Raw genomic sequence first — 23559 nt, forward strand, 5'->3', positions numbered from 1 at the left:
CTGTTTTCAGTAATACATTTGATCTACAGTGTTACAATCCAGTCACACAACTCTATATAAAGGGGTGGGATAACTTTTTTCTGCCTAATTTTCTAAAACAACCATGTCCCCTCAATAAGCCAGTACAATTCCATTTTAATGTACAATTTTTTTGACATTCTGTGATAAACAAATGCACCAGCGTGGCATATATGAGTGCTACTACCTCTACCTGAGCCCCATGGCTTTGTGGTACAGGTTGTTTAATGATCGATCCTGCACCGCACTGAGCCCCCCTTCAGCTTTTCTCTAAGTTACAATAGACAAAAGAATTAATCATAAAAAACTACACAACAGTGAAACTCTAACTCTCCATTGAAAGTGCCATACATACATGTCTGCACAAATTCTCTCCAAATTCATGTTCAGGGAAATTCAAGAAAGTCTGGTTTGATCTGAAAAACACACCAAGGACCATACAGTCAGTGTAAGATTTTTACTTTGTCTCAGCCTTTCCCTCCATCTCTTTCTCTCTAACTACCTCAACCTAAGACAACGCCACCATGAAACTCAAACGCAGCTGCCCTCACCCAATCCATTTGTATCAATTCATATACCTCTTCCACAAGCCTTCCCCTCTCGACCTTTGCCCCACTCTCAAATCCCTCTCTGGCATTCCCTCCTACTCCAGTTCAAACCCAACTGGATCACCTTCAACCTACCTTCTCTCGTTACAAAACATTCAGTGTTGACATAGGAGGCAGACACACTTTGCATTTTACCACTGATCCAATTATGCAGAGCGCAATCCTTAAGAAGGTATACAGGTGAAGGACTTTTTAAAAAGAGTGGAGGAGCATTTCTAGCCCAGTCTTAGATTTGTTTGTTTCGCTTCATTCTCAGTTAACTGTAGACAGTCATGCTTGAAAAGCCCAGGAGGGTGGCCGTTTCTGAGACACTAGATCCGGCACGCAAGGCACCGATGATCATTCCATGGTCCAAGTTGCTTAGGTCACTTGTTTTGCCCATTCTAACATTCAATTTAACAGTAACTGAATGCCTCAATGCCTGTCTGCCTGCTTTATATAGCAAGCCACAGCCATGTGACTCACTGTCTGTAGGAGCGATCCATATTCGTGAATGGGGTGGTGTACCTAATAAACTGGTTGGTGAGTGTAGGTCAGAGCTGAGTTTCCTACAACACTGTCTTTCTTGGCATGAAAACATGATTTAAAATGATTTAAGTTCAGTATATCCACATAAACATAAGGTTTGTTTGTGAGAAAGTTGGTGTTGTTTGAGAATTGTGATTATTACAGAGCAGAAATTTGAATTGCAGAGCAATCCCTCAAAATCACATTTTTCAAAGGTGTCCTTGAAGTTTACTGTTAAAATGCGTGAAAACAGTTTGCTAGTAAGAATACTGACTTGCCACCATTCATCTTAAACTTTGATACTGATCTGTCATCTTGAACCAATTAAATGTGTCTGCGTAAAACTTCAGAGTAAATATTTGGCTACTATAACACATTTCATTGTGTTGTCAGACCACTCCGCTGAAACACAAATAATGTTAAGGACCTCCTCTGATTGTCTGTCTATACACACACACAATACGACAATGTCATGACAGTAGTACTAATACAATTTCCTTATACTAAAATGTATACACTAACAGAGTATTTGCACAATTCACAATATAGGAAAATAGTAATGCTTCTGTTTTATTCAATTGCATCTACTAAGTACAGATGTTGTCACTAACATGATGTTTTGTACTATTAGGTATTACTACACCGTCGGAGCTAGAAACATAAGCACTTCGCTGCACCTGCGATAACATCAGCAAAATATGTGTATGGAACCAATAAAATTCGATTTGACATCAAGAAAAAAAAGGTTTGACACACCGTATCAGGCAGCGGTGCATATCAGCTGCTGCTAGAAGCGTGAAACAGTGACGGCTGTTTCCAAACATTCCTTGCATCTTTTTTTTTCTGCACTATATTATATTGCCGGGTCTAGTTACAGAGTCCATAGAGACAAAAAATACATCACCCTTCAGAGAAACCGGTTCCATCAATTACATATCTGTGGGCATAGCTTTGAATGGAATGAAGAGGCATCCATTCACATATTCTGGAAAGAGGTTCGTAAAAATCTGTATGCCCAAAGCCTGTAAACTCACATTTCCTTGAATAACTTGAGGATAACCAGCCACCCATGGTTCTACATTTAATCCTATTTGAGTTGCAATGTCTGAACAAATTAAATGCATTGTTTAATTCATTTTCATGAACTGTGAAAAATAGTGTGACAAGTGATTGTTTGGCAAACCTTAGTCAAACAGTGTCATGTGTTAAGGATGAACCATGCCCTCCTGTGGCCATAGCAAAGCTGTACATATATGCAATGGTGAAAAGCATGACTTTAGATCGCTTTCCAATTATTTTTATTTTCAATTCTAATTTTAGCTTGCACAATCTTAACATTGTATCAATTTGTGTCCGTTTCTGAAGCAAAGCGCTCCTGATTCTAATTGCTTTTGGCTTATTGTAAAATAGTAATTTATGACTATACAAGATATGTACTCGTTGAACATTAGCACAAAGCAGAGGTAAGGTCGGTGTTTCAGCAGATAAAATGAGCATAGTCTGTGAGAATGGAAAGAAATATTCCACCCAATCTCACAGCGTAGGCTTGAGTATGCCGGGACATTCTGAAATACAGATGTTATGATTTTCAATACCGTTTGCTATGCCACTGCATAAAAGTTAACCATCTATGATGTGCCAAATAAATGATCATCTCAGGGCTCCAGCTATGCAGCTAGATCAAGCTTCTTGGTTACAGCAAAGACAATCAATCCCTAATGGATCAATATCCCTGCTATCTAATATTTATTTTGTACTACAGCAAACCGTGAGTATCTGTCCTTGCAATTCGTTTATGTTCGCTTGCGCTTATTAGCATTCGCTATGGGAATTCACTAGTAATTTGTAATCATTTGTTGGGACCAACACACACATATATATACACTCTTTACATTTGAAAATAAATAGCGCCCCTTGTGCACACTGACGATAATCCCGTATACCCCGGTATGGTACAGGAACGGTATGAAGGTATGAAAATCTGGATACCGCCCAACCCCAGTGGAAAGTTGAATGTGAAAACTTTATTAAGTCCAGGAGGAAGGCAGACAAGTTGTGTTGTTTTCAAGGCTGAGGAGTGAGGCTGTGGTCATTGTTTACTAGGCGACCGAGGAGTGAACGCTCCAGAGGTCTCCAGCATGGTCTTTCGACGCGCCGTCTCCTTGGCGACATTGTGATTGAGCCGTCGCAGCCGTTCCTAGAGAGGGAGAAAGAGTGAGTGAAATTCAAGTGAGCATTGAATGTTGAAAGTCAGAAGTTTGAAATAATATACCACCTGAGCAGTGGCGACTCGTCATTCACGGCCTGAGCCGTAGATAAAATAAAATAAAACATGTTTTGGACTTGCCTGTTTTGCATGTTATTTTGGCATTAATACGTGTCACATATCAATTTGCAAAGAATGTAAAAATAATAATATATAATTTAGTTAATAAAGCCACATACAAACATGGTCTCTTTTTTTTCTTGAGTAAGGCAGCTCCAAAATGCAGGTGTTTCAGCCTAGCTCAGTGCTTTCTGTGGTGGTGGGGCAAGCCAGCAGAAAATATGGAGCATTGCGCTGTGATTGGCTCAGTGTTCTGTCACTCATGGGGACACTGCGTCACTGCCAAGTCTAAGAGTAGACCTCGAAAATTCTAGCCCTTTGGGTGCTGCCATAGAGTTACATTAGAAGTGCCCATTCAAGAAGGCTCAAGGTCATTGGCCACAGATAAAATGACGTCAAGTCACATATCTACAGTAGCTTTGATTGGACTGTCAAAATCATACTTCCAAAATCTTAGCTAGCAGTCATCATGAATCAAGTCGACAATCTACTGGCAAATCCTTGTCATATGAAGAGAAATAATGAAGAGAAATTATAGATAAAACATATCGCTGCTCATCGGCCATTGGACATAAACATTACACAAGTTGGAAATCGCAAATTAAAAAATGTGTGGTTTGGAAGGAATCAGTGACAGTGACTGTGTGGTCCCAAATTTGGGATTAAGGGGCTCTTTTCCAAGTTTAAAATGATTAACATTCAACATTGTCCATACACTGTCAATGAAGCATGATTTGTTCCGCGCTCAAAACAACTGTTAACTCGGAACTGCGGAAATATTGACTTCAGTGAGTTCAAAACAACTGGGAAGTCGGGAATAAATGAGCTCTGACTGGAAAAATACGTTTTGAACTGTCACCCAACTAGGAATTGTAAATCAGGCCTCTTTCTAGAGCTACGACCTGAAGATCAATGACAACATCATGATTCAACCTTGTTTTTCCCCCCCTGAGTTCCCAGTTGTTTTGAAAGCACCATAAATCCATAGAATGCCCGACTTTGATGATAACATTTGCGCATGAAGAACCACCCACCACCTTCCTGTTCAAGTGAGCACAGCACAACAAGGTGAGTCCAAAAATGTATTGTACGCTGCTGCATTAATTATCTAATATGCCAGGGAGATATGTATACTGTAGCTAAGAAAGTAATACTAAGTGTATGTTGTGTAGTAAGATGTTAGTAGCACATGTGCCTCACCCTAATAATTTGGTCTATTTACCCCTCTTAACTTTGCCTACTGTTCTGAATTGGTGGTACGCATGTAGCCAGCCTATAACCTGTTTTAGAGAAATGTAATCATTGAATATTGTAAGAGCTTTCATTGTCTGCTTATATGCCCCCTTTATTTATCCTACGGTTCTGACTTAGTGTACAGTGAGAACACTGTAAGAACGGCCCATGTTCTGAATTCTGTCGCTGTACATTTCAAAAGTGCTAAAACAATTGTTATATTGACTACATCCGTCCTAGCTAGCTCATTGTCTTAATCAAAATTACGGATTGCCTTTAATCTGCTTGTCGTCCCCTAATGCCATAGTTTGTACATCTCAATTGTCATTAGAAACCACATTTGTTTAAGCAAGTCAGCCATATCAGTTATGTAAATGAGACTGAATTAACTGTTTTGCTGCCAGATAAGTCTCAGCTGAAAGCCAGGAGTAGCAGTGGTAATGTGTTGGGACATCTTTATGTAGGTTTGTTGGCACCGTTTGTCACCATTATAGATCAATTCATGTATTGTTTAGTGGCTTTGCTGGCATGCATCCCAAGATTTACATGATAAAATGGCCACTGCACCCGAGTAGCTAGCAGAGCTGCATAAATGCAAAATGCACAGACAAGGCAGAATTGCCATGCCCATTGGAATTGAACAAATACACATTTCATCCACATATTTAATGTATAGATGGACACATGGGATGAACACTAAAACAATGAATTGGACACAGTGACACATAAAAAGAGTGTTAGGTAAAATGACAGGAGTAAAAGAAGGCCCACAAAACAGCACAGGCAAATAAGAAAGAAAGCATCCAAGCTCTTGCTTTGAGCCACTGACCTGAGCATTCTGTAGTATGTTGTTGACCAGCACCACCCTGCGTCTCGCATTCAGCAGCTTTTTCACATAGGGGTCCAGGTCTAGCACCACCTTCTGGTGCTCATTTATCCTGCACAGCTCTAAAAATGAAGGGATGAGCTGAGGATGACTGACAGGGTGGTTTGGCTAACCATAAAGAAAATTGATAAAAGACAGCAGCCATTTTGGTAAGGTATTCAGGTCTTATTCATACCTTCAACTGTAGGATTGATTCTGTATATAATTTAAAAAACTTTTTTTTATGATCTCATGAAAATCACAGGTTCTGAATAAAGGATATACCTCTTTCAATTTAATTACCCCCAGGCAGCACATGAGCTTACACAAGCGTCAAAATCTGTGGTTGTACTGGTCACATCACAGCAGCGTCTGCCTGTCTCACACACTGGTTTTCATGGGCTTGGCTAAGGGCTTTCTTTCACAGGGTCAAGTGCATTAACCTGGCACCACTCCACTTCCCTGTTCCCCCGGGAAGGCATAATAAGCATGTAAAAGTAAATAATTTTACCTGTGGCTAGATTGTCTATGTGTTCTCGTAGTTCCACCTGGCTTTCCCTATAACAAGAAAACACAATAGCATTATTCATAGAGAAAAATAGTAAAGTAACAATCATTGCTACTACAACAGACAAAGAGTGGTTACAGCAGACTCCATTGACATCTGTAGCATAGGCCTACTTGGGCTACAGCAAGTAACAAAGTAATGAGGAAAGGAGACATCCAGAATGTCCATCCCTAAAAACACGCCTCTTCAATACAAGTGACTTTTCGTAGCAGGTTAGGAGAGCATTTTCTCTAACACTAACCCTTTTCCTAACCTAATTATCCTAACCTGCTACGTAAGATCTCTTAACTTGCTATGAAAAAGTTGTAGCTGATCCACCAACACAGAGAATAGTGAGGCACTGGACACAGGAGGCAGACTCAATAATGCAGGACCGTTTTTGAGTATACTGATTGGAATATGTTCAAAGATTAATCACCCAAGACTCATCATCAATGTTAAGGAATATACATTCGCAGTCACAGGCTTCATTAGGAAATGTGTTGATTATGTTGTATGTACAACTACAATCCGGACATACCCCAACCAAAATCCCTGGATGAACGGACATATCCGTACTAGAGGTCGACCGATTATGATTTTTCAACGCCGATACCGATTATTGGAGGACAAAAAAGCCAATACCGATTAATCGGCTGATTTTTTAAAATGTATTTGTAATAATGACAATTACAACAATACTGAATGAACATTTTAACTTAATATAATACATCAATCAAATCTATTTAGCCTCAAATAAATAATGAAACATGTTCAATTTGGTTTAAATAATGCAAAAACAAAGTGTTGGAGAAGAAAGTAAAAGTGCAATATGTGCCATGTAAGAAAGCTAACGTTTAAGTTCCTTGCTCAGAACATGAGAACATATGAAAGCTGGTGGTTCCTTTTAACATGAGTCTTCAATATTCCCAGGTAAGAAGTTTTAGGTTGCAGTTATAGGATTTATAGGACTATTTCTCTCTATACCATTTGTATTTCATATACCTTTGATTATTGGATGTTCTTATAGGCACTTTAGTATTGCCAGTGTAACAGTATAGCTTCCGTCCCTCTCCTCGCTCCTCCCTGGGCTCGAACCAGGAACACAACATCATCAATGTTAAGGAATATACATTCGCAGTCACAGGCTTCATTAGGAAATGTGTTGATTATGTTGTATGCACAACTACAACTACCACCCTCGAAGCAGCGTTACCCTAACTAGCTAGCCATTTCACATCAAATCGTTACACCAGCCTACCAGTCATAAACAGCAGAGCTGCTGGCAAAACGCACAAAAGTGCTGTTTGAATGAATGCTTACGAGCCTGCTGCTGCCAACCACCGCTCAGTCAGACTGCTCTATCAAATCATAGACTTAATTATAACATAATAACACACAGAAATACGAGCCTTAGGTCATTAATATGGTCGAATCCGGAAACTATCATCTCGAAAACAAGACATTTATTCTTTCAGTGAAATACGGAACCATTCCGTATTTTATCTAACGGGTGGCATCCATCAGTCTAAATATTCCTGTTACATTGCACAACCTTCAATGTTATGTCATAATTACGTAAAATTCTGGCAAATTAGTTCGCAATGAGCCAGGCGGCCCAAACTGTTGCATATGCCCACCCTGACTCTGCGTGCAATGAACGCAAGAGAAGTAATACAATTTCACCAGGTTAATATTGCCTGCTAACCTGGATTTCTTGTAGCTAAATATGCAGGTTTAAAAATATACTTCTGCATATTGATTTTTAGAAAGGCATTGATGTTTATGGTTAGGTACACGTTGGAGCAACGACAGTCCTTTTTCGCGAATGCGCACTGCAACGCAGGACACGCTAGATAAACTAGTAATATCATCAACCATGTGTAGTTATAACTAGTGATTATGATTGATTAAGTTTAATGCTAGCTAGCAACTTACCTTGGCTTCTTACTGAATTAGCGTAACAGGTGGGCTCCTCGTGAGGCAGGAGGTTAGAGCATTGGACTAGTTAACCGTAAGGTTGCAAGATTGAATCCCTGAGCTGACAATGTAAAAAAATATGTCGTTCTGCCCCTGGACAAGGCAGTTAACCCACCGTTGCTAGGCCGTCATTGAAAATAAGAATGTGTTCTTAACTGACTTGCCTAGTTAAATAAAGAATAAACAAAGGTGTAAAAATTATTATTATTATTTTTTTTTAAATCGGCATCCAAAATTACCAATTTCCGATTGTTTTGAAAACTTGAAATCGGCCCTAATTAAATTGGCCATTCCGATTAATCGGTTGACCTCTAAGCCATACCATGCTGAGAGCCCGTACTGCAGCATTCAATGCCAGCAGAACGAACCCCAATGACTCGATGGCGTACAACACACACAGGGCAAGCAGGTACGAGCTCCACAAATCCATTAGGGACGCAAAAAGACAACACAGACTCAAACTTGAATTTATGTCAGACAACTCAGACTCATGTGGGAAGGATTATAGACCATTACGGACTAGAAAGGCAAATCCAGCTGTGTAGTGCCCACCTAAGCCTCCCTCCCAGACGAGCTTAACACATTCTATACTCGCTTTGAGGCAGACAATAGCCATTCAGGAAGACTCTCACTGCTTCGGAGGACCAGGTGCTTTTGCTCTCCGAGAAAACTCTGAAGAGTGAAAACTCACAAAGCCGCCGGTCCAGATGGCATCCCTGGCCGCTTCCTCAGAGTGTGTGCTGAAAAGCTGTCTTCTCGGACATCTTCAACCTCTTCCTCTCCCAGGTTGTATTCCCCACCTGCTTCAAGGAGACCACCATCATCCCAGTGTCCAAGAAAAACAAGGCGACATGACTATCGCCCTGTCGCACTCACCCCGGTCATCATGAAGTGCTTCAAGGTGCTGATCATGGCCAGCAGGCCACACACGCTGGACCCACTCCAATTTGCCTACCGCTCCAACAGATCCACGGAAGATGCCATTTCCATCGCTATTCACACAGCTGTAACACATCTGGACAAGAGGAACACCTATGTGAGAATGCTGTTCAGTGACTACAGTTCAGCATTCAACACAATTGTTCCCTCCAAGCTCGACACAAAGCTCAGAGCCCTGGATCTGGACACCACCCTCTGCAACTGGGCCCTGGACTTCCTGACGGGCAGACCACAGGCTGTGAGGATTGGTAACAACACCTCCTCCATACTGACTCTTAAAGTCAGCCTATAGGGAGGAGGTAAGTGAACTGGCATTCTGGTGCCAGGACAACAACCTCTCCCTCAACGTCAGCAAAACAAAGGATTTCATTGTTGACTTCAGGAAGCAGAAGAGGGAACATGCCCCAATCCACAAGAACGGGACTGCAGTACAGAGAGTCAGCAGTTTTAAGTTCTTCTGCTTCCACATCACCGAGGACTTGACATGGACCAACAACACCACCACTCTTGTCAAGAGGGCGTCTCTACTTCCTAAGGCGGCTAAAGAAATTCAGCATGCCATCCCGGGATTCTCTCCAAATACTACCAATGCACCCTCGAGAGCGTCCTGACCGGTTGTATCATGGCCTGGTACAGGAATTGCTCCGTCCACGACCGCAAAGCCCTCCAGCAGGGGGTGAAGACGGCACAGTACATCACTAGGATCATGCTCCCACCCATCCAGGACATTTACTCAAAACTGTGCCTGAGGAAGGCCTGCAGCATCGTTAAGGACCCCACACACCCCAGCTACGAGCTGTTCACTCCCATACCATCAGGTGGACGGTGTCGGAAGGTCTGATACCAAAAGGCTCAGAGACAGTTCCTATCTACAAGCAATTAGACTGCTGAACACTTGAACTGGACTGACCACCTGCTCTGATTCTCTGCACCTTAGCACACATGCACTCTATCACGCACACATGCACTCTATCACGCACACACAACACAAATGTTACAACCAGACTCTTATTATAATTGCTAAATACTGTACAATTTAGACACCTGTACCCAAATATTGGAATATAAATGGTGCCTTCCTTTATTATACATATGCTCAAATATTTTTATATTCTACTGAGCCATTTCCTTTATGTTTGCATTCTTATATTTTATAATTTCTTATTGTTGTTGCATTTCGAGAAGGAACCTGCAAGTAATTGGAATTGTAACCCCCTTTAAAGACTGGATGTAATTTATTGTGTGGCAATAGTCATGTCTGCGTTCTGGAACTGCCTGCGTCCCCGTACAGAACTGTCCATGTAAGGTGCTGCATGAAGTAGATTGGGCGGGTACGCGGGAGTTGGACTGAGGTGATCTTGGGGAACAACGACGGATTTCGCTAGAGTCTTGAGACACCGAAGTTCATTGTTCAATTAGCTTTTTGTTTAATACTCAGGGGCGGTATGAGTGTAGCCAGTTCCTTTTCACTCACTATTCTTGTTTAATTTTGTGGTTCACCGGATTGGTCATCATCCTCGAGGGACAGTCGAACGACATGCTGGCTAGCCAAGCTAGTCGGTACAGCTACCTAAGCAGCTACCTACTCTACCAGCAGGATCCTATTGATCCTACCACTACATCATCACCGGCTTCCTGCAGTTGTTGTGCAAGTTCTCTCTCGGCACCAATGGAGCTCCCTAGTTGATTTTTCACCTGTTAAATCCTGTGGAGGGCCTGGTCCTCTCATTGACGGATGCCGGTTACCTACTCTGTCCGGTTCCCCTCTCTTCACTGGATGGGTGGTAACTTGAATGTTTAACCCCTCTGTGTCCAAGGACAAGGGCCAAACTTATTAATATTTTTTTCAGGGTGCCCCAAGGTTTTTATTGTTTGTAAAAAATAAAAATACATGTTTTTTAACTTTACCATCTACCGGCTTTTAGGTATATATTCTGGTACTAGTTTCAAACTAGCTTCAGCATACTAGGGTTCTAGGTTTGGAAAGTAACTTTAGCTACAGTATATTTTCCCCCGGGTTTCAGCTGTTTACAGGGTTTGATCCATATTTGTTATAGCCCATGTGGCTCACTAGAGTATGGCACTTGCAATGCCAGGGTTGTGAGTTCAACTCCCACGGGGGACCAGTATAAAAATGTATGCACTCCCTACTGTAAGTCGCTCTGAATAAGAGTGTCTGCTAAATGACTAAGATGTAAATATATATATTTGTAAAATTGCAATACTGTTGATTTATGAATCTTATTCAAATAATTTTCTCATTTTGAGGTTTTAATATTCTACCAGTTTACAATTTCTCTCAGGGTTTTATTAGGTCCAGTATTATTCTGTGTTCCTCCGTGGCTCATTGTTCTTTGTGATAATTGCTGTGTCTTTATTTTTTTTACATTCTAATTTATTTTTGACCATTATCTTTAGTTTGAATCAATTCTACTATCGTGGAGGAAAAAGGTTGTGCTTGTCACTGTGTGGGTGTATCATGTAGTTTCCTAATAAGCTAATTATAACCTTTCACGTCTTATTGCTTATTAGGTGGAGGCACAGCATTATTCTATACATGGTACATATACAGTCTCATGGTTTATCTTATCCCTGTATCATTCATGGGCATACTGACTCATGGTAATACACAGTGTCCTGTAGACCTACAGGGATTTACTTTATTTTTACTATTTTCTACATTGTAGAATAATAACAAAGACATCAATAATATGAAATAACTCATATGGAATCATGTATGTTCTATTTCATAGTTTGGATCTCTTCACTATTACAATGTAGAAAATAGTAAAAAATAAAATAAAAACTCTGGAATGAGCAGGTGTTTCCAAATATATATATATATATATATATATATATATATATATGCCCACCCTGATATAACCCAGGTATTCTCTCTCTATCAGTACGTGCTTAGTTAAAGTCATAACAAAGCTGCCTGAAGAAAGAGGGGTCACATAAGCATTTTGTTGGCTGGTGTATACCATGTGTATCCCGTACATACAACTGATAAAACTTGAAACTATATCGAAGCGGCATGTTTTTAGGGAATCTCTGTCCCTGATAACTAACGCCTCATTCACGTGCTAGTCGGAACTAGGAAACTGACTTGCTAACTGGTTGTAGTTATAGAGCTTGCTAGCTTGTAGTCCTTAAACCCAGAATGAGTTACCTCTGGTTCGCTCAACCATCCCTATGGAAAAAATAATGGGGAAATAATAGGGTTTTTGGAATAAATGCATTTTGTTCTTTGAGTTAACAGTCAGTTAAGTCAGCATGCCCTTTATGAACGATGAAGCCTTTGTGTGCTTAATGTGCTTTTTTTATTACAAATTCTCAAAAAGGTGGCGTTAGCTGTTGAAGATGATCATAGAACAAAAACGTATAAGATCTCCTAAGCCGTTTTAGCACAGACCTTATTTTTTGGCGTTTATCCAAAAACGCCATTCATTTTCCCCATAGGCATTGTCCAACACACCATGGCGGAGTTCATGCCTACAAAAAGACGGCATTATTATTTCTCTACCGTTAGCTAGTAGAACATTTCCTAGTTCCGACTAGGGACGAGACATTACTAGGGACGAGGAAGGACTGCATCGCTGGACTGTCATGTCTTATTTCTGCGTTCAAAACAACTGGGAACACTGGCCTCTTTCTAGAACACGGACTTTTAAACCTAAAGATCATCCACGTCAAGATTTGACCATGTTTTGTTGTGTTCCCAGTTGTCTTGAAAGCATCATATTTGATAGCAAGCTAGCTAGCTGTGAATGGAGCGGTATCTAGCAGGCACATTTGAAGTCGAAGCACATATCTTGCTACTAGCTACCCACCTCACTGAGTGTACATGAAGATCAAGCTGCTGGACAGCTGGTTTTAAGAGGTCAAGCAGTCCTTCTGCAATTGCATCTTTCCCGGACGGTGTCTCCACCACAGCTAGAGCGGCAGCCATTTCTCCTCCAGAAACAGTGACAACAACAAACGTAAACCCCTCCAGGAAGTAACTATGTGACGTAGCTATAAAGCATCTCCATTTTCCGCCAGTTAGCACCATTTTGTAAAGAAGGGAGATAGGGAGAACAGGCTGTTCTCAGTTTAAAAAAAAAAAAAAATAACGTTACTGTTTTAATCATTGTAGCTAGCTAGGATAGTTCGTATTTTAATATTATCCGAAAGAGCAAGGCGAAAGAAAACATCAAGTGAGAAGTGGATCCAGATCTTTCGGCTGCAACTAGCTTAGCTACTAGCTAACTCGTAACTGGTTCATCGCTCAAGTTAACGAAGATAACTAGCACAGCTAGTAGTTCGCTTGCTAGCCAAGTGAAACGAGTATTGACATAACAAGCACCGATCAAAGTAAGTTTCTACCAATCGTCTACTGAACTTGTTTCAGACAATGTTTACTTTTTAAAATAGTTTATAGCTAGTTAGCTAGCTAACGTTATTTACGTTGACTAATATTCTGACTCGTTGGGGACGCCAGCCCAACGTTAGCTCACACTGCAGGTTCCTTTTTTTGTTGTTGCTTACAGGCTGTTTATAGCTAGTTAATTAACTACCGCGAATAGGTAACGTTACTATAGTTTTTGTAGATGTCCCGTCTCTCGTTTGTCTTTCAAACGCAGTGAAGTCAACGCATGTGGTACATTTTCTTTCTTATTAACTGGACTTGTAACGTTATGTTGTGCCTGCAATGTCCACGATATGTTTATTTCGAGCCCGTGGCGTTTTCTTAATTAAAATTATGCATCCAATTATTGGTTAATGCTAACTAACTAGTTGGATCCCACAACTAGCCAACGCTAGCGATCTACAAACTACGTTAACCATTTTGCCAGCTAAATATAATGAATTATTATACAACTAGTTAGTTAAGCACAGATGAAATGGCCAACACGGGTGTATTTCCATCTCCTTGCTTGTGAAGTTTTTCTAACCAGTCCCCTCTCCCCCCTCCCTTTACAATTTGATCTATCCCCCCCTCTCTTGTCTGTTGCTTGTTCCAAGGAGTTCCAGTGAAGTCAAAATGAGTGCTCCCTCCTCCCAAAAAGTTGTGCTGAAAAGCACCACCAAGCAGTCCCTGAATGAGCGGTGAGACGCGCTACGCACCCTGACAGCACTAAGCGAGGCGAAGGGCGAAACAGTGGTACAGACGGCCCTAGTGTGCTCTACTACGGAAGGCCACTGTTGGGGACCTGACCAGACATGGACGCTAGACTGCCCAGGGCCGACGTGTGCTCCGCTCACTCAAAAGGCATGCCGTAGTCAGCATTTGCTGACAAAAAGTTTAACAAACAGAGTTTGGAGTGCAACATGGTGCTCCGGGCCAACCTTTTGTGTGAGCAGTGCACACTTAGACCCAAGGAGAGAGGGTAACGGTGATGCTTGGTAAGGCGACTGCCCTAGAATGGGCACAGGCTGCACTCCTGATATGCCCGGGCACTCCTCTCTGTGTGTCACACAACCCAAAATATACTGTACGTATGGGAGAGGAGAGACCAAACCAATGAAAAGGGGAGGGTGTGCCAAAGCACCCTCCCGCTCCTCTCCAACCCTCTCTACACCCACAACTCTCTCTCAACTAAATGACTGTTTGTTTAGCCATTTGTCTCCTCTTCCTCTCTTTGCTACCACTTAAATTTTCTGTGCTCTGAAGTCTTTCTATAAGACTAGGTGCCCAGTCCTAGCCCGGACGTGACCAACCCCCCCCCGCCCCCCTTCTATTCTCTCTCCCCCTTCTATTCTCATGTGTGGTGTGAGCACAAGGCACGGTCCGGGCTGTAAGTGGCTGGGTTGCCAGATACCCCTCCAGTCCTGGGCCTCCAACCTCCGCCAGGCCTTTTTCGCAGGCGGATGACATCAAAACAAGGTGGCGGGAGGCCTGTAAGTGGCAATCACTCTCCTCTCTTGAAAATCCTCTTTCTGTTCTCTCCTGCCTTTCTCATTCTTGTCTTCCAATCTGTCCCATCTGTTCCAGTGTTTCTTCTACTGCCTTTTCATCCATCTTTCTACTTTGTTTTACTTTAACCTAAAATGTGCTGAATTGCTTCCAGAAGACATTTTGGGTTGTCAAATACTTAACACTGAGAGAGAGAAACAAAGAGAGTGAGGTGCCAACAAGTGGGGCATTCATAACACACCACAGCTCCTGTGGCCGTGTCCATGGTATGAGAAATGACTTGATTTGGAACCCTCCCTCCCCCTCCGTATCCTCTCTTTCCCTCCTCTTCCCCCTTCTGTCCCGCTCCCCCTCCCCTCCAAAGCTTCACTACCATGCTGAAGAACAAGGCGCCGACAGCGGTGAGTGTGCGAGCCACCATGCAGCAGCAACACATGGCCAGCGCCCGGAACCGTCGCCTCGCCCAGCAGATGGAGAACAGACCCTCTGTGCAGGCCGCCCTGCACCACAAGCAGGTGAGATAAGGTGCTCCATCTCATTTAGTCTTTCTGCAATTCCTCACGGTAAGATGAATTGAGATAGAAACAAATGGGGAGACATCTGAAGAACTAAACGGGTGAGAAGGAGAGAGGAATGGGACACCGGAAACAGGCCATGTTCTATATAAGTGTATGGTGGGGATCGGGAAAAATACTTTACACTTGAAATCAGAATATATTGGGAACTTGAAATGCTTGACGCAGACCTAGTAAGAGAGGGGACCGTAGAGCAAAGGTTCATATACAGATCACATAAATGCTGAGTGCTTCACCACCTCCCTATCCCTGCCACTTGGTATCAATCTTCCACCTAACCCTCCCAGAGCCTGAAGCAACGCCTGGGGAAGAGCAACATCCAGGCCAGGCTGGGCAGGCCCATCGGGGCCTTGATGCGGGGGGGTGCTGGAGGCCGGGGATTTTCCATTGGAGGGATGCGGGGGATGACCAGAGGAGGTCTGCGAGGCCGCGGCAGAGGAGGAGCCCTGAGGGGAGCTATGGCTCTGAGAGGTGAGCATTTGGTATCACACAGCAAAGCCTATTTGGATTGATATTTTGGTACTATGTTAGACCTGAAAATGTTGGCCTCATAAATTGTTGAAAGACTACGACAAGGACCGTTTTCTCTGAAATGTTCTACCCTGGGGCTGGAATATACTTTCCACAGCTTTTATGTTGGCCTTGTACTTTTTTGCATATGGGGAAAGGCACATTTAGTTATTTTAAGGGGTGACTTCATCTGTAAACTAGCTTGAACAAATGCCCTCTGCTGAGTTGAATGGAATACCCCAGCTGTCTGTCCAGGTGGAGCTGTCAATCAAAGTATGGCTTCACCCCCTGGTTTACTGTCCATCCCCTCAACCTGAGGGAATGTGGCTTTCAATCATGTAACTCCACTCTCCATAAACCCCCTGCTGTCCTGATTGGCCTGGCATCTTAGCAACTGTTGTGCAACTGAACATGTGGTGATGGATCTAACAGCTGCACTTTCCCTACTTATCCACACAGTCACCCCACACCCATTTCTACACACTCCTGGTGGAGGGGATTGATTTTAGAAACCATTTAGAATAAAACAATTTAAAAATGAAGGTAATACTTCAAGTGAAATTAATTTAAATAATCCTGATGTCTAAACATTGGCTTTAATTTATCTGTGTTTATGTAATTGTGCCGATACAAAATGTGCACTGCCGTCGCATATCTGTTGCATACCGGCATTCTGTAAAAGAAAAAAAAAACTTTTTTTTTTACCCAATCTTGGTCATAGCATTTGAAGTTATATTAGTGCATTTACGGTCTCGCTAATTGTTATTCCGTCAGAATACCTCATGCCTAGCTAGAACGGAAGTAGGTGATTCGAGAGAATACATGGGCAAACACCATGACCCTGTCTGTCAAGGCTAACTTAAAACAAGATGGAGTACAGTTGCGAAGCAACATTATTTTTTTTGCCCCCCCCCCCCTCATAGAATTGGAATACTTTAGCTGTTTTAGTTAGGTGTGGCGGAGATGGGGGTGAATGATAAGCTTGCAGAAGGTTCTTGTATTCACTTGACAACTTTGTTCTTAAACTGAAATCTGATAGTTAAATTCCTAAATGCTAACTTATCAACCTTCAGCTAAGTCGCTAGCTAACTGTTCCTTTATTTCATCCTGTGTCGTGATAGGGAATCGCCTTGTCCCAGGCATGGGCCAGATGCGTGGCAGAGGGGGTCCAGGCCGGGTGGCCCACCGTAGGGGGATGCGTCAGAGAGGAGGGTTTGCTGGTCGTGGAGGTGCCTTCGGAAGAGGAGTGGGAGTCAGGGGTATGGAGCTGGGCTGATTTAAATCTGTATATTGACATGTCACAATCTACCTCAAGTTTCTTGTTTACATGAACATTTGTGCAGCAGCCATTTTGTTAACGCATTGTGATTCTATCGTAGTTTGGTTGGTGTTGTTGACCACCATCTCTCTGCCTCCAGGACGAGGCGGTCTGCGTGGGCGTGGTAGCTTTGCCGGCAGGGGTGGTGGCCGCGGTCGTGGGGGGGCAAGAGGAGGCCGGGGCAGGGGAGGTGGCCCAGGGATGACCCGCGAGCAGCTGGACAACCAGCTTGACGCCTACATGTCCAAGACCAAGGGCAACCTGGATGCTGAGCTGGATGCGTACATGGCCCAAGCTGACCCAGAGGGCATGGAGTGAACCTGGACCTCCACCACGAGAGCAGGGACTCCTTCAACAGACCCCTTAGTGAGACAGTACTGATAACATGGTGACATGGAGAGAAGCTTGTTTAGTGCTATTACTCCACACAAACGTAATGATAAACGCACATACGTAAACTCTGAGTGCACTGTCTCGCACTACATGGCTAAAATTTTAGATGTGATCACAACCTCGGGCTTAAATATGAAACCTGCTTACTCACTGACACACATGCATACAAACTCACTCTAAAATGTTGGGCCTATGAAGAGAACTGTTTGAAATGGACTGTTTCCCTGAATTTGGATTTGACCATTCTATCAGTATCAGTGCAACGTAGACACACCTGCGGTTTTAAACCCTTTTTCTGTATGTGCAAGTGTGCATGAAGAACGCAAATATCTTCAACTTGAATGGATGACACTTACCAAACTAGAGACTTGAAGAACCAATATTATCAATGTTCCTGAAAGGCCTGCATTTTGGACCAGAATCTCTCCTGTCATAATCTGTTTTGATGCTGAATTGGACTGTTACTGAACTTTGCATCTATGTCCAAATTCCTTTTTTCGGGAAGGAACCATGCCCCCCCCCCCCCCCCCCCCAGCGCCATAATCATGTCCAGCTAGCATCCACCTATCATATTTCGTAAACCTATTTTTTTACTACCATGTTTTTTTTAGGATTTGTATTTAGCAATGGATGCTCATTTTATTGTTTTAGCAGTAATGTACATCGACTTGACTCTCGAGTAAAAAAAAATCTAAAGAAAATGACCAGGGGAATTCTAGAGAAATCATTCTGTTTTTCTCCAATTTCATGCCTCCAACTTAACTTAAGCTTTGCTTCTGGTGAATTGAAGTATGTTGATGTCTTCAGTTGATATTCCCCTAACAGCATTGTATGGATGCTAGACATACCAAATAAGCAACTACACAAGGAGGTGCAAAATATTTCCATCAAGTTGCAAATGTGTGAGTGGTCTTCCCTCCTGGTGTCAATTGTATACATTTGAAATGGTCTTTAAGCTGTGGTTGTTGTACACAACACTCCAATGAAGTGAGTGAAAAATATTTTCAGATTGATTGTGTCCATCTGGATGAAATGATCTAAACTCCAATTTCTATGTAATTCCTTCTCCTACCTGGTTAGTGTCATAGAAAAGAGAATAAACTTTATATTGTCATCTTCTCTTAACATAGTTGTTGTTTGAATATTGGTTCCATCATGTATTCTCTCAAGACTAATTCACTTGGCTTTTTGGCTAAATCACCATTTACACTCACCACCATTTACACTCATTTTCACAAAAATGGATCTCTCCTACAGCGAGCGTGGTATCATTGGTGCCAGCCGCACTAGATCCAGTTTCTCAAACCGACACCCTCCTGGGCTTTTTACGCATGACAGTATAGGGTTTTTACCAAGCATGGTGCGACAAACAAACATCCAGTCACCGGCAGTCCTGTAGCCGAAAACACCTTATTGATGAAAGAGGTTGAAGGAGAATGCAAGAATCATGCAAGCTGACAGGCGGGCCACAAACTCACACACAATGATTTGTAGAGACCTGATCATATATCAATGTCTCTGATATGTTAAGACTTTACCATAAGTTTCTCCGTAGTAATTGTAATCACTCTATGGTACAACATTGCATTGTAGTTGTGATTAGCATTTTTTTTGTTCTTGAACATTCCCTATTCACTTGTAATTAAAATGGCTCGACTCATGGCTTAATCACAAAGCAATTACTAAATACTGAACAAAAATATAAATGCAACATGCAACAATTTCAAATATTTTACTGAGTTACAGTTCATATAAGGAAATCAGTCAATTGGAATAAATTCATTAGGCCCTAATCACATGACTGAGAATACAGATATGCATCTGTTAGTCACAGATACTTAAGTGAAGCGGTGTGAAAACCAAGTCAGTATCTGGTATGACCATTTGCCTCATGCAGCGTGACATATCTCCTTCACATAGATTTGGTTGTGGGACAACGGTTGTGGAATGGCTGTGTGAAGGTGCTGGATATTGGCAGGTACATTGTCAATCCAGAGCATCCCGAACATGTTCAATAGGTGACATGTCTGGTGTGTATGTATTTTCAGCTTCCAGGAATTGTGTACAGATCCTTACATGGGGCTGTGGATTCTAATGCTGAAACATGGGGTGATGGCGGCAGATGAATGGCACGACAATGGGCCTCAGGATCTCGTCACGGTATCTGTGTGCATTCAAATTGCTATATATAAAATGCATTTGTATTTGTTGTCCGTAGCTTATGCCTGCCCCGACCATAACCACACCGCCTCCATGGGGCGCTCTGTTCACAATGTTGTCATCAGCAAACCGCTCGCCCATACAAAGCCACACACGTGGTCTGTGGTTGAGAGGTCGGTTGGACATACTGCCAAATTCTCTAAAACGATGTTGGAAAATAACATTAAATTCTCTGGCGACAGCTCTGGTCGACATTCCTGCAGTCAGCATGCCAATTGCACGGTCCCTCAACACTTGAGATATCTTTGACATTGTGTTGTGTGACATCTATTTTTGAGAGAAGTAAACTTTTTTGTGCGCATGGAACATGGGACCAATACTTTTCATGTATTATTTTTTTGTTTGTTGTAACAGGTAATAAATACAAATATAAATTATCTTTGTTAAGAGCCTAATGGCCTACTTATTGGTAGATCTGATGATTTTGAATATTCATATAACAAGAATATCCATGCATTTCAATATTTGCATAAGATATACACTCCCCTATGTATTTATTTGGACAGTAAAGCTAAAACCTTTAATTTGGCTCTATATGAGGTGACAGTATACAATGTCAAATGTTATTATTTTTTTCATTCATACAAGTATTTGGACAAATTCACTTATATCTTCATTACAAGTTTAGTATCAAATTTCAAAATTTATTTTATATAGCCCTTCGTACATCAGCTGATATCTCAAAGTGCTGTACAGAAACCCAGCCTAAAACCCCAAACAGCAAGCAATGCAGGTGAAGAAGCACGAAGCACGGTGGCTAGGAAAAACTCCCTAGAAAGGCCAAAACCTAGGAATTAGTATCAAAACCTAGGAATTAGTATTTGGTCCCATAGTCCTAGCACGCAACGACTACATCAAGCTTGTGACTACAAATTTGTTGGATGCATTTACAGATTGTTTTGGTTTTGTTTCACATTATGTTGTGCCCAATAGAAATGAATGGTAAATAATATATTGTGCCATTTTGGGTCACTTTAATTGTAAATATGAATAGAATATGTTGCTGAACACTTCTATATTGATGTGGATCCTACCATGATCACAGATAATCACAAATTAATTGTGAATATAATGAGTGAGAAATTTAAAGAGGCGTAAATATCATACCCCCCCAAATGCTAACCTCCCCGTTAATGTTAATGTTGAGAGGTTAGCATGTTTTGAGGGCATGATCTTTGTGCATCTGTAACTTTCTCACTCATCATTATTCAAAATGTATTAATGATTATCCATAATCATTGTAGCATCCGCATTAATGTAGAAGTGTTCAGAAACATTTTCTATTCTTAATAAAATAGCTTTCAAAATGACACATCGTTAACTATTAATTTCAGTTGAGCACGCCTTAATCCGAAACATAACCAAAACTAACTGCATCCAACCAGTTTGTAGTCACAAGCTTGAGGTAGTCATTGTGTGCTAGGAATATAGGACAAAATACTAAACTTTTGACATAAATGTAATACAATATAAGTTGAATTTGTCCAAACACTTTTGATACCTTCAAATGGGGGGACAAGATACATAAAGTGCTTCCATTTCTAAACAGTAAAACAGATATGTATGAAAATACCCTCAAAAAAGGTGGCAGACAGCCTCATATAAAACATTCAATCTCAAATCCAGATTTTCTGTCCAAATACGCAGGGGAGTCTGAGCTTGATATAGGGGGGCATTGAAGTAGGAAGAGTGTCTTCTACTTGCCCTCCAACAACACACTTCTAGCAGCATCTGGTCTCCCAACCAAGGATCGATGGTCATCAAAACGAGAAGAATTTTATACATTGGTAATTAAGTTGGGTTATTGGGTAGTTGTACTTAGTAGGCAAAGTGCTTCATATTTGACTAACCTAGTTGACAAATATCACTTCAATGACAAAGAATGCAAATGCTAAATCATTATTGGCATTTAGATTTTAAGGTGTCAAATCCATCTGTCGTACTTTTTGTTGAAGTGGTTTTTGTATCTACAGTACCAGTCAAAAGTTTGGACACACCAACTCATTCTAAAGTTTTTCTTTATTTGTACTATTTTCTACATTGTAGAATAATAGTGAAGACATCAAAACAATGAAATAAAACATTTGGAATCATGTAGTAAACCAAAAAGTGTGTTAATCAAATCAAAATATTTGTTATATTTGAGATTATTCAAAGTAGCCAACCACTCTTCAAGTACTGTCGCAAAAACCATCAAGCGCATTATGAAATTGGCTCTCATAAGGACCGCCACAGGAAAAGAAGAACCAGAGTTACCTCTGCTGCAGAGGATATGTTCATTAGAGTTACCATAAATAACAGACACATCTCAACATGAACTGTTCAGAGAAGACTGCGTGAATCAGTCCTTCATGGTCGAATTTCTGCAAAGAAACAACTACTAAAGAACACGGATGAAATGGAGAGACTTGCTTGGGCCAAGAAACACAAGAAAAGGAAATTAGACCGGTGGAAATCTGTCATTCTGATGAGTCCAAATTTGAGATGTTTGGTTCCAACCCCTGTGTCTTTGTGAGTTGCAGAGTAGGTGAATGGATGAACTCCGCATGTGCGGATCCCACTGTGAAGCATGGAGGGGGAGGTGTGATGGCGCGGGGGTGCTTTGCTGGTGACAATGTCTGTGATTTATTTATGCTTCAAGGCACACTTAATCAGCATGGCTACCAGAGCATTCTGCAGCGATACGCCATCCCATCGCCATCCCATCTGGTTTGCGCTTAGTGGGACTATAATTTGTTTTTCAACAGGACAATGACCCAACACACCTCCAGGCTGTGTAAGGGTTATTTGACCAAGAAGTAGAGTGATGGAGTGCTGCATGAGATGACCTGGCATCCACAATCACCCGACCTCAACCTAATTGAGATGGTTTGGGATGAGTGCTCAGCATATGTTGGAAAAGCATTCCAGGTGAAGCTGGTTGAGAGAATGTCAAGATTGTGCAAAGCTGTCATCAAGGCAAAGGGTGGCTACTTTGAAGAATCTGTGAAAAAATAAGAAACCCGCACACTGCTCTTGATTGTATCACTGCTCTTTAATAAGCTTTACATGTCGGCCTCAGGGACTTCTTCAGAGATTTTCAAAGCTCTGAGGAAGGCCGTGTGGCCTATATGTAAAGCTTATTAAAGAGAAGATACCATCAAGAGCAGTGTGTGGGTCTCTTATTTTTTTTCATTTTATTCAACTGTTACCATTCACCTGAATAAAAGATAGCTCAGATGTGAATTTTACTTTGAAGAATCTAAAAAATATTTAGATTTGTTTAACATTTTTATGGTTACTACGTGATTCCATGTGTTATTTCATAGTGTTGATGTCTTTACTATTATTCTACTATAGTACAATAGTACAACTAAAGAAAAACCCTTGAATGAGTAGGCGATTCCAAACTTCTGACTGGTACTGTATGTATTTGAACATTAATCGAAAGAAAGTTCAAATGTAACAAGTAACTATATTTGTTACATTTCAGGAAAATATTTAGCAGAGGATGGTTTCGATCCATCGACCTCTGGGTTATGGGCCCAGCACGCTTCCGCTGCGCCACTCTGCTACTGTTGCAATAGCACGATCCTAGCTATTTATTCCGTTTTTCTGATTGCGGTCTGCACGTCGGCGTTG

General features: G+C 41.6%; 2 protein-coding genes across 5 annotated transcripts; one reads left to right on the plus strand and one right to left on the minus strand.

Moving 5' to 3' along the window:
* Positions 1–1680: 1680 nt before the first annotated feature.
* On the minus strand, positions 1681–13104 carry LOC110488289 (SNARE-associated protein Snapin). Of its 2 annotated transcripts, XM_036970963.1 has the most exons (6): positions 12857–12981; positions 8961–9099; positions 8776–8884; positions 6069–6115; positions 5522–5640; positions 1681–3330 (listed from the first exon to the last, which is right to left on the minus strand). In XM_036970963.1, exons 2-6 carry the CDS (start codon positions 9097–9099, stop codon positions 3223–3225), a joined length of 522 nt encoding a protein of 173 aa, XP_036826858.1. In that variant the 5' UTR covers positions 12857–12981; the 3' UTR covers positions 1681–3222. The 2 variants fall into 2 exon arrangements, with proteins under 2 accessions (XP_036826858.1, XP_021416134.2); XM_021560459.2 differs by lacking the exons at positions 8776–8884; positions 8961–9099 and having other exon boundaries at positions 12857–13104.
* LOC110488286 (chromatin target of PRMT1 protein) lies at positions 13070–18843 on the plus strand. 3 transcript variants are annotated; one of them, XM_021560453.2, is made up of 6 exons: positions 13070–13379; positions 14031–14114; positions 15287–15437; positions 15785–15968; positions 17129–17266; positions 17426–18843. In XM_021560453.2, exons 2-6 carry the CDS (start codon positions 14050–14052, stop codon positions 17641–17643), a joined length of 756 nt encoding a protein of 251 aa, XP_021416128.2. In that variant the 5' UTR covers positions 13070–13379; positions 14031–14049; the 3' UTR covers positions 17644–18843. The 3 variants fall into 3 exon arrangements, with proteins under 3 accessions (XP_021416128.2, XP_036826856.1, XP_036826857.1); XM_036970961.1 differs by having other exon boundaries at positions 13083–13379; positions 14031–14906; XM_036970962.1 differs by having other exon boundaries at positions 13083–13379; positions 14031–14411.
* The last annotated feature ends 4716 nt before the right edge of the window (positions 18844–23559 follow it).

The sequence above is a fragment of the Oncorhynchus mykiss genome, chromosome 32 (genome assembly GCF_013265735.2).
Source record: "Oncorhynchus mykiss isolate Arlee chromosome 32, USDA_OmykA_1.1, whole genome shotgun sequence".
NCBI classification, from domain to species: domain Eukaryota; kingdom Metazoa; phylum Chordata; class Actinopteri; order Salmoniformes; family Salmonidae; genus Oncorhynchus; species Oncorhynchus mykiss.

What these genes read in the sequence shown, in the direction of transcription:
- LOC110488289 (XM_036970963.1), bottom strand. Translation starts at nt 9,099, where the DNA reads ATGTGTTACAGCTGTGTGAATAGCGATGGAAATGGCATCTTCCGTGGA. An exon ending in AGCACTTCATGATGACCGGG is followed by an intron (nt 8,885 to 8,960) that starts GTGAGTGCGACA and finishes TCCTTGAAGCAG; the next exon opens with GTGGGGAATACAACCTGGGA. An exon ending in CCATCTGGACCGGCGGCTTT is followed by an intron (nt 6,116 to 8,775) that starts GTGAGTTTTCAC and finishes TTCTTGTTATAG; the next exon opens with GGAAAGCCAGGTGGAACTAC.
- LOC110488286 (XM_021560453.2), top strand. Translation starts at nt 14,050, where the DNA reads ATGAGTGCTCCCTCCTCCCAAAAAGTTGTGCTGAAAAGCACCACCAAG. An exon ending in AAGCAGTCCCTGAATGAGCG is followed by an intron (nt 14,115 to 15,286) that starts GTGAGACGCGCT and finishes TCCCCTCCAAAG; the next exon opens with CTTCACTACCATGCTGAAGA. An exon ending in AAGAGGAGTGGGAGTCAGGG is followed by an intron (nt 17,267 to 17,425) that starts GTATGGAGCTGG and finishes CTCTGCCTCCAG; the next exon opens with GACGAGGCGGTCTGCGTGGG.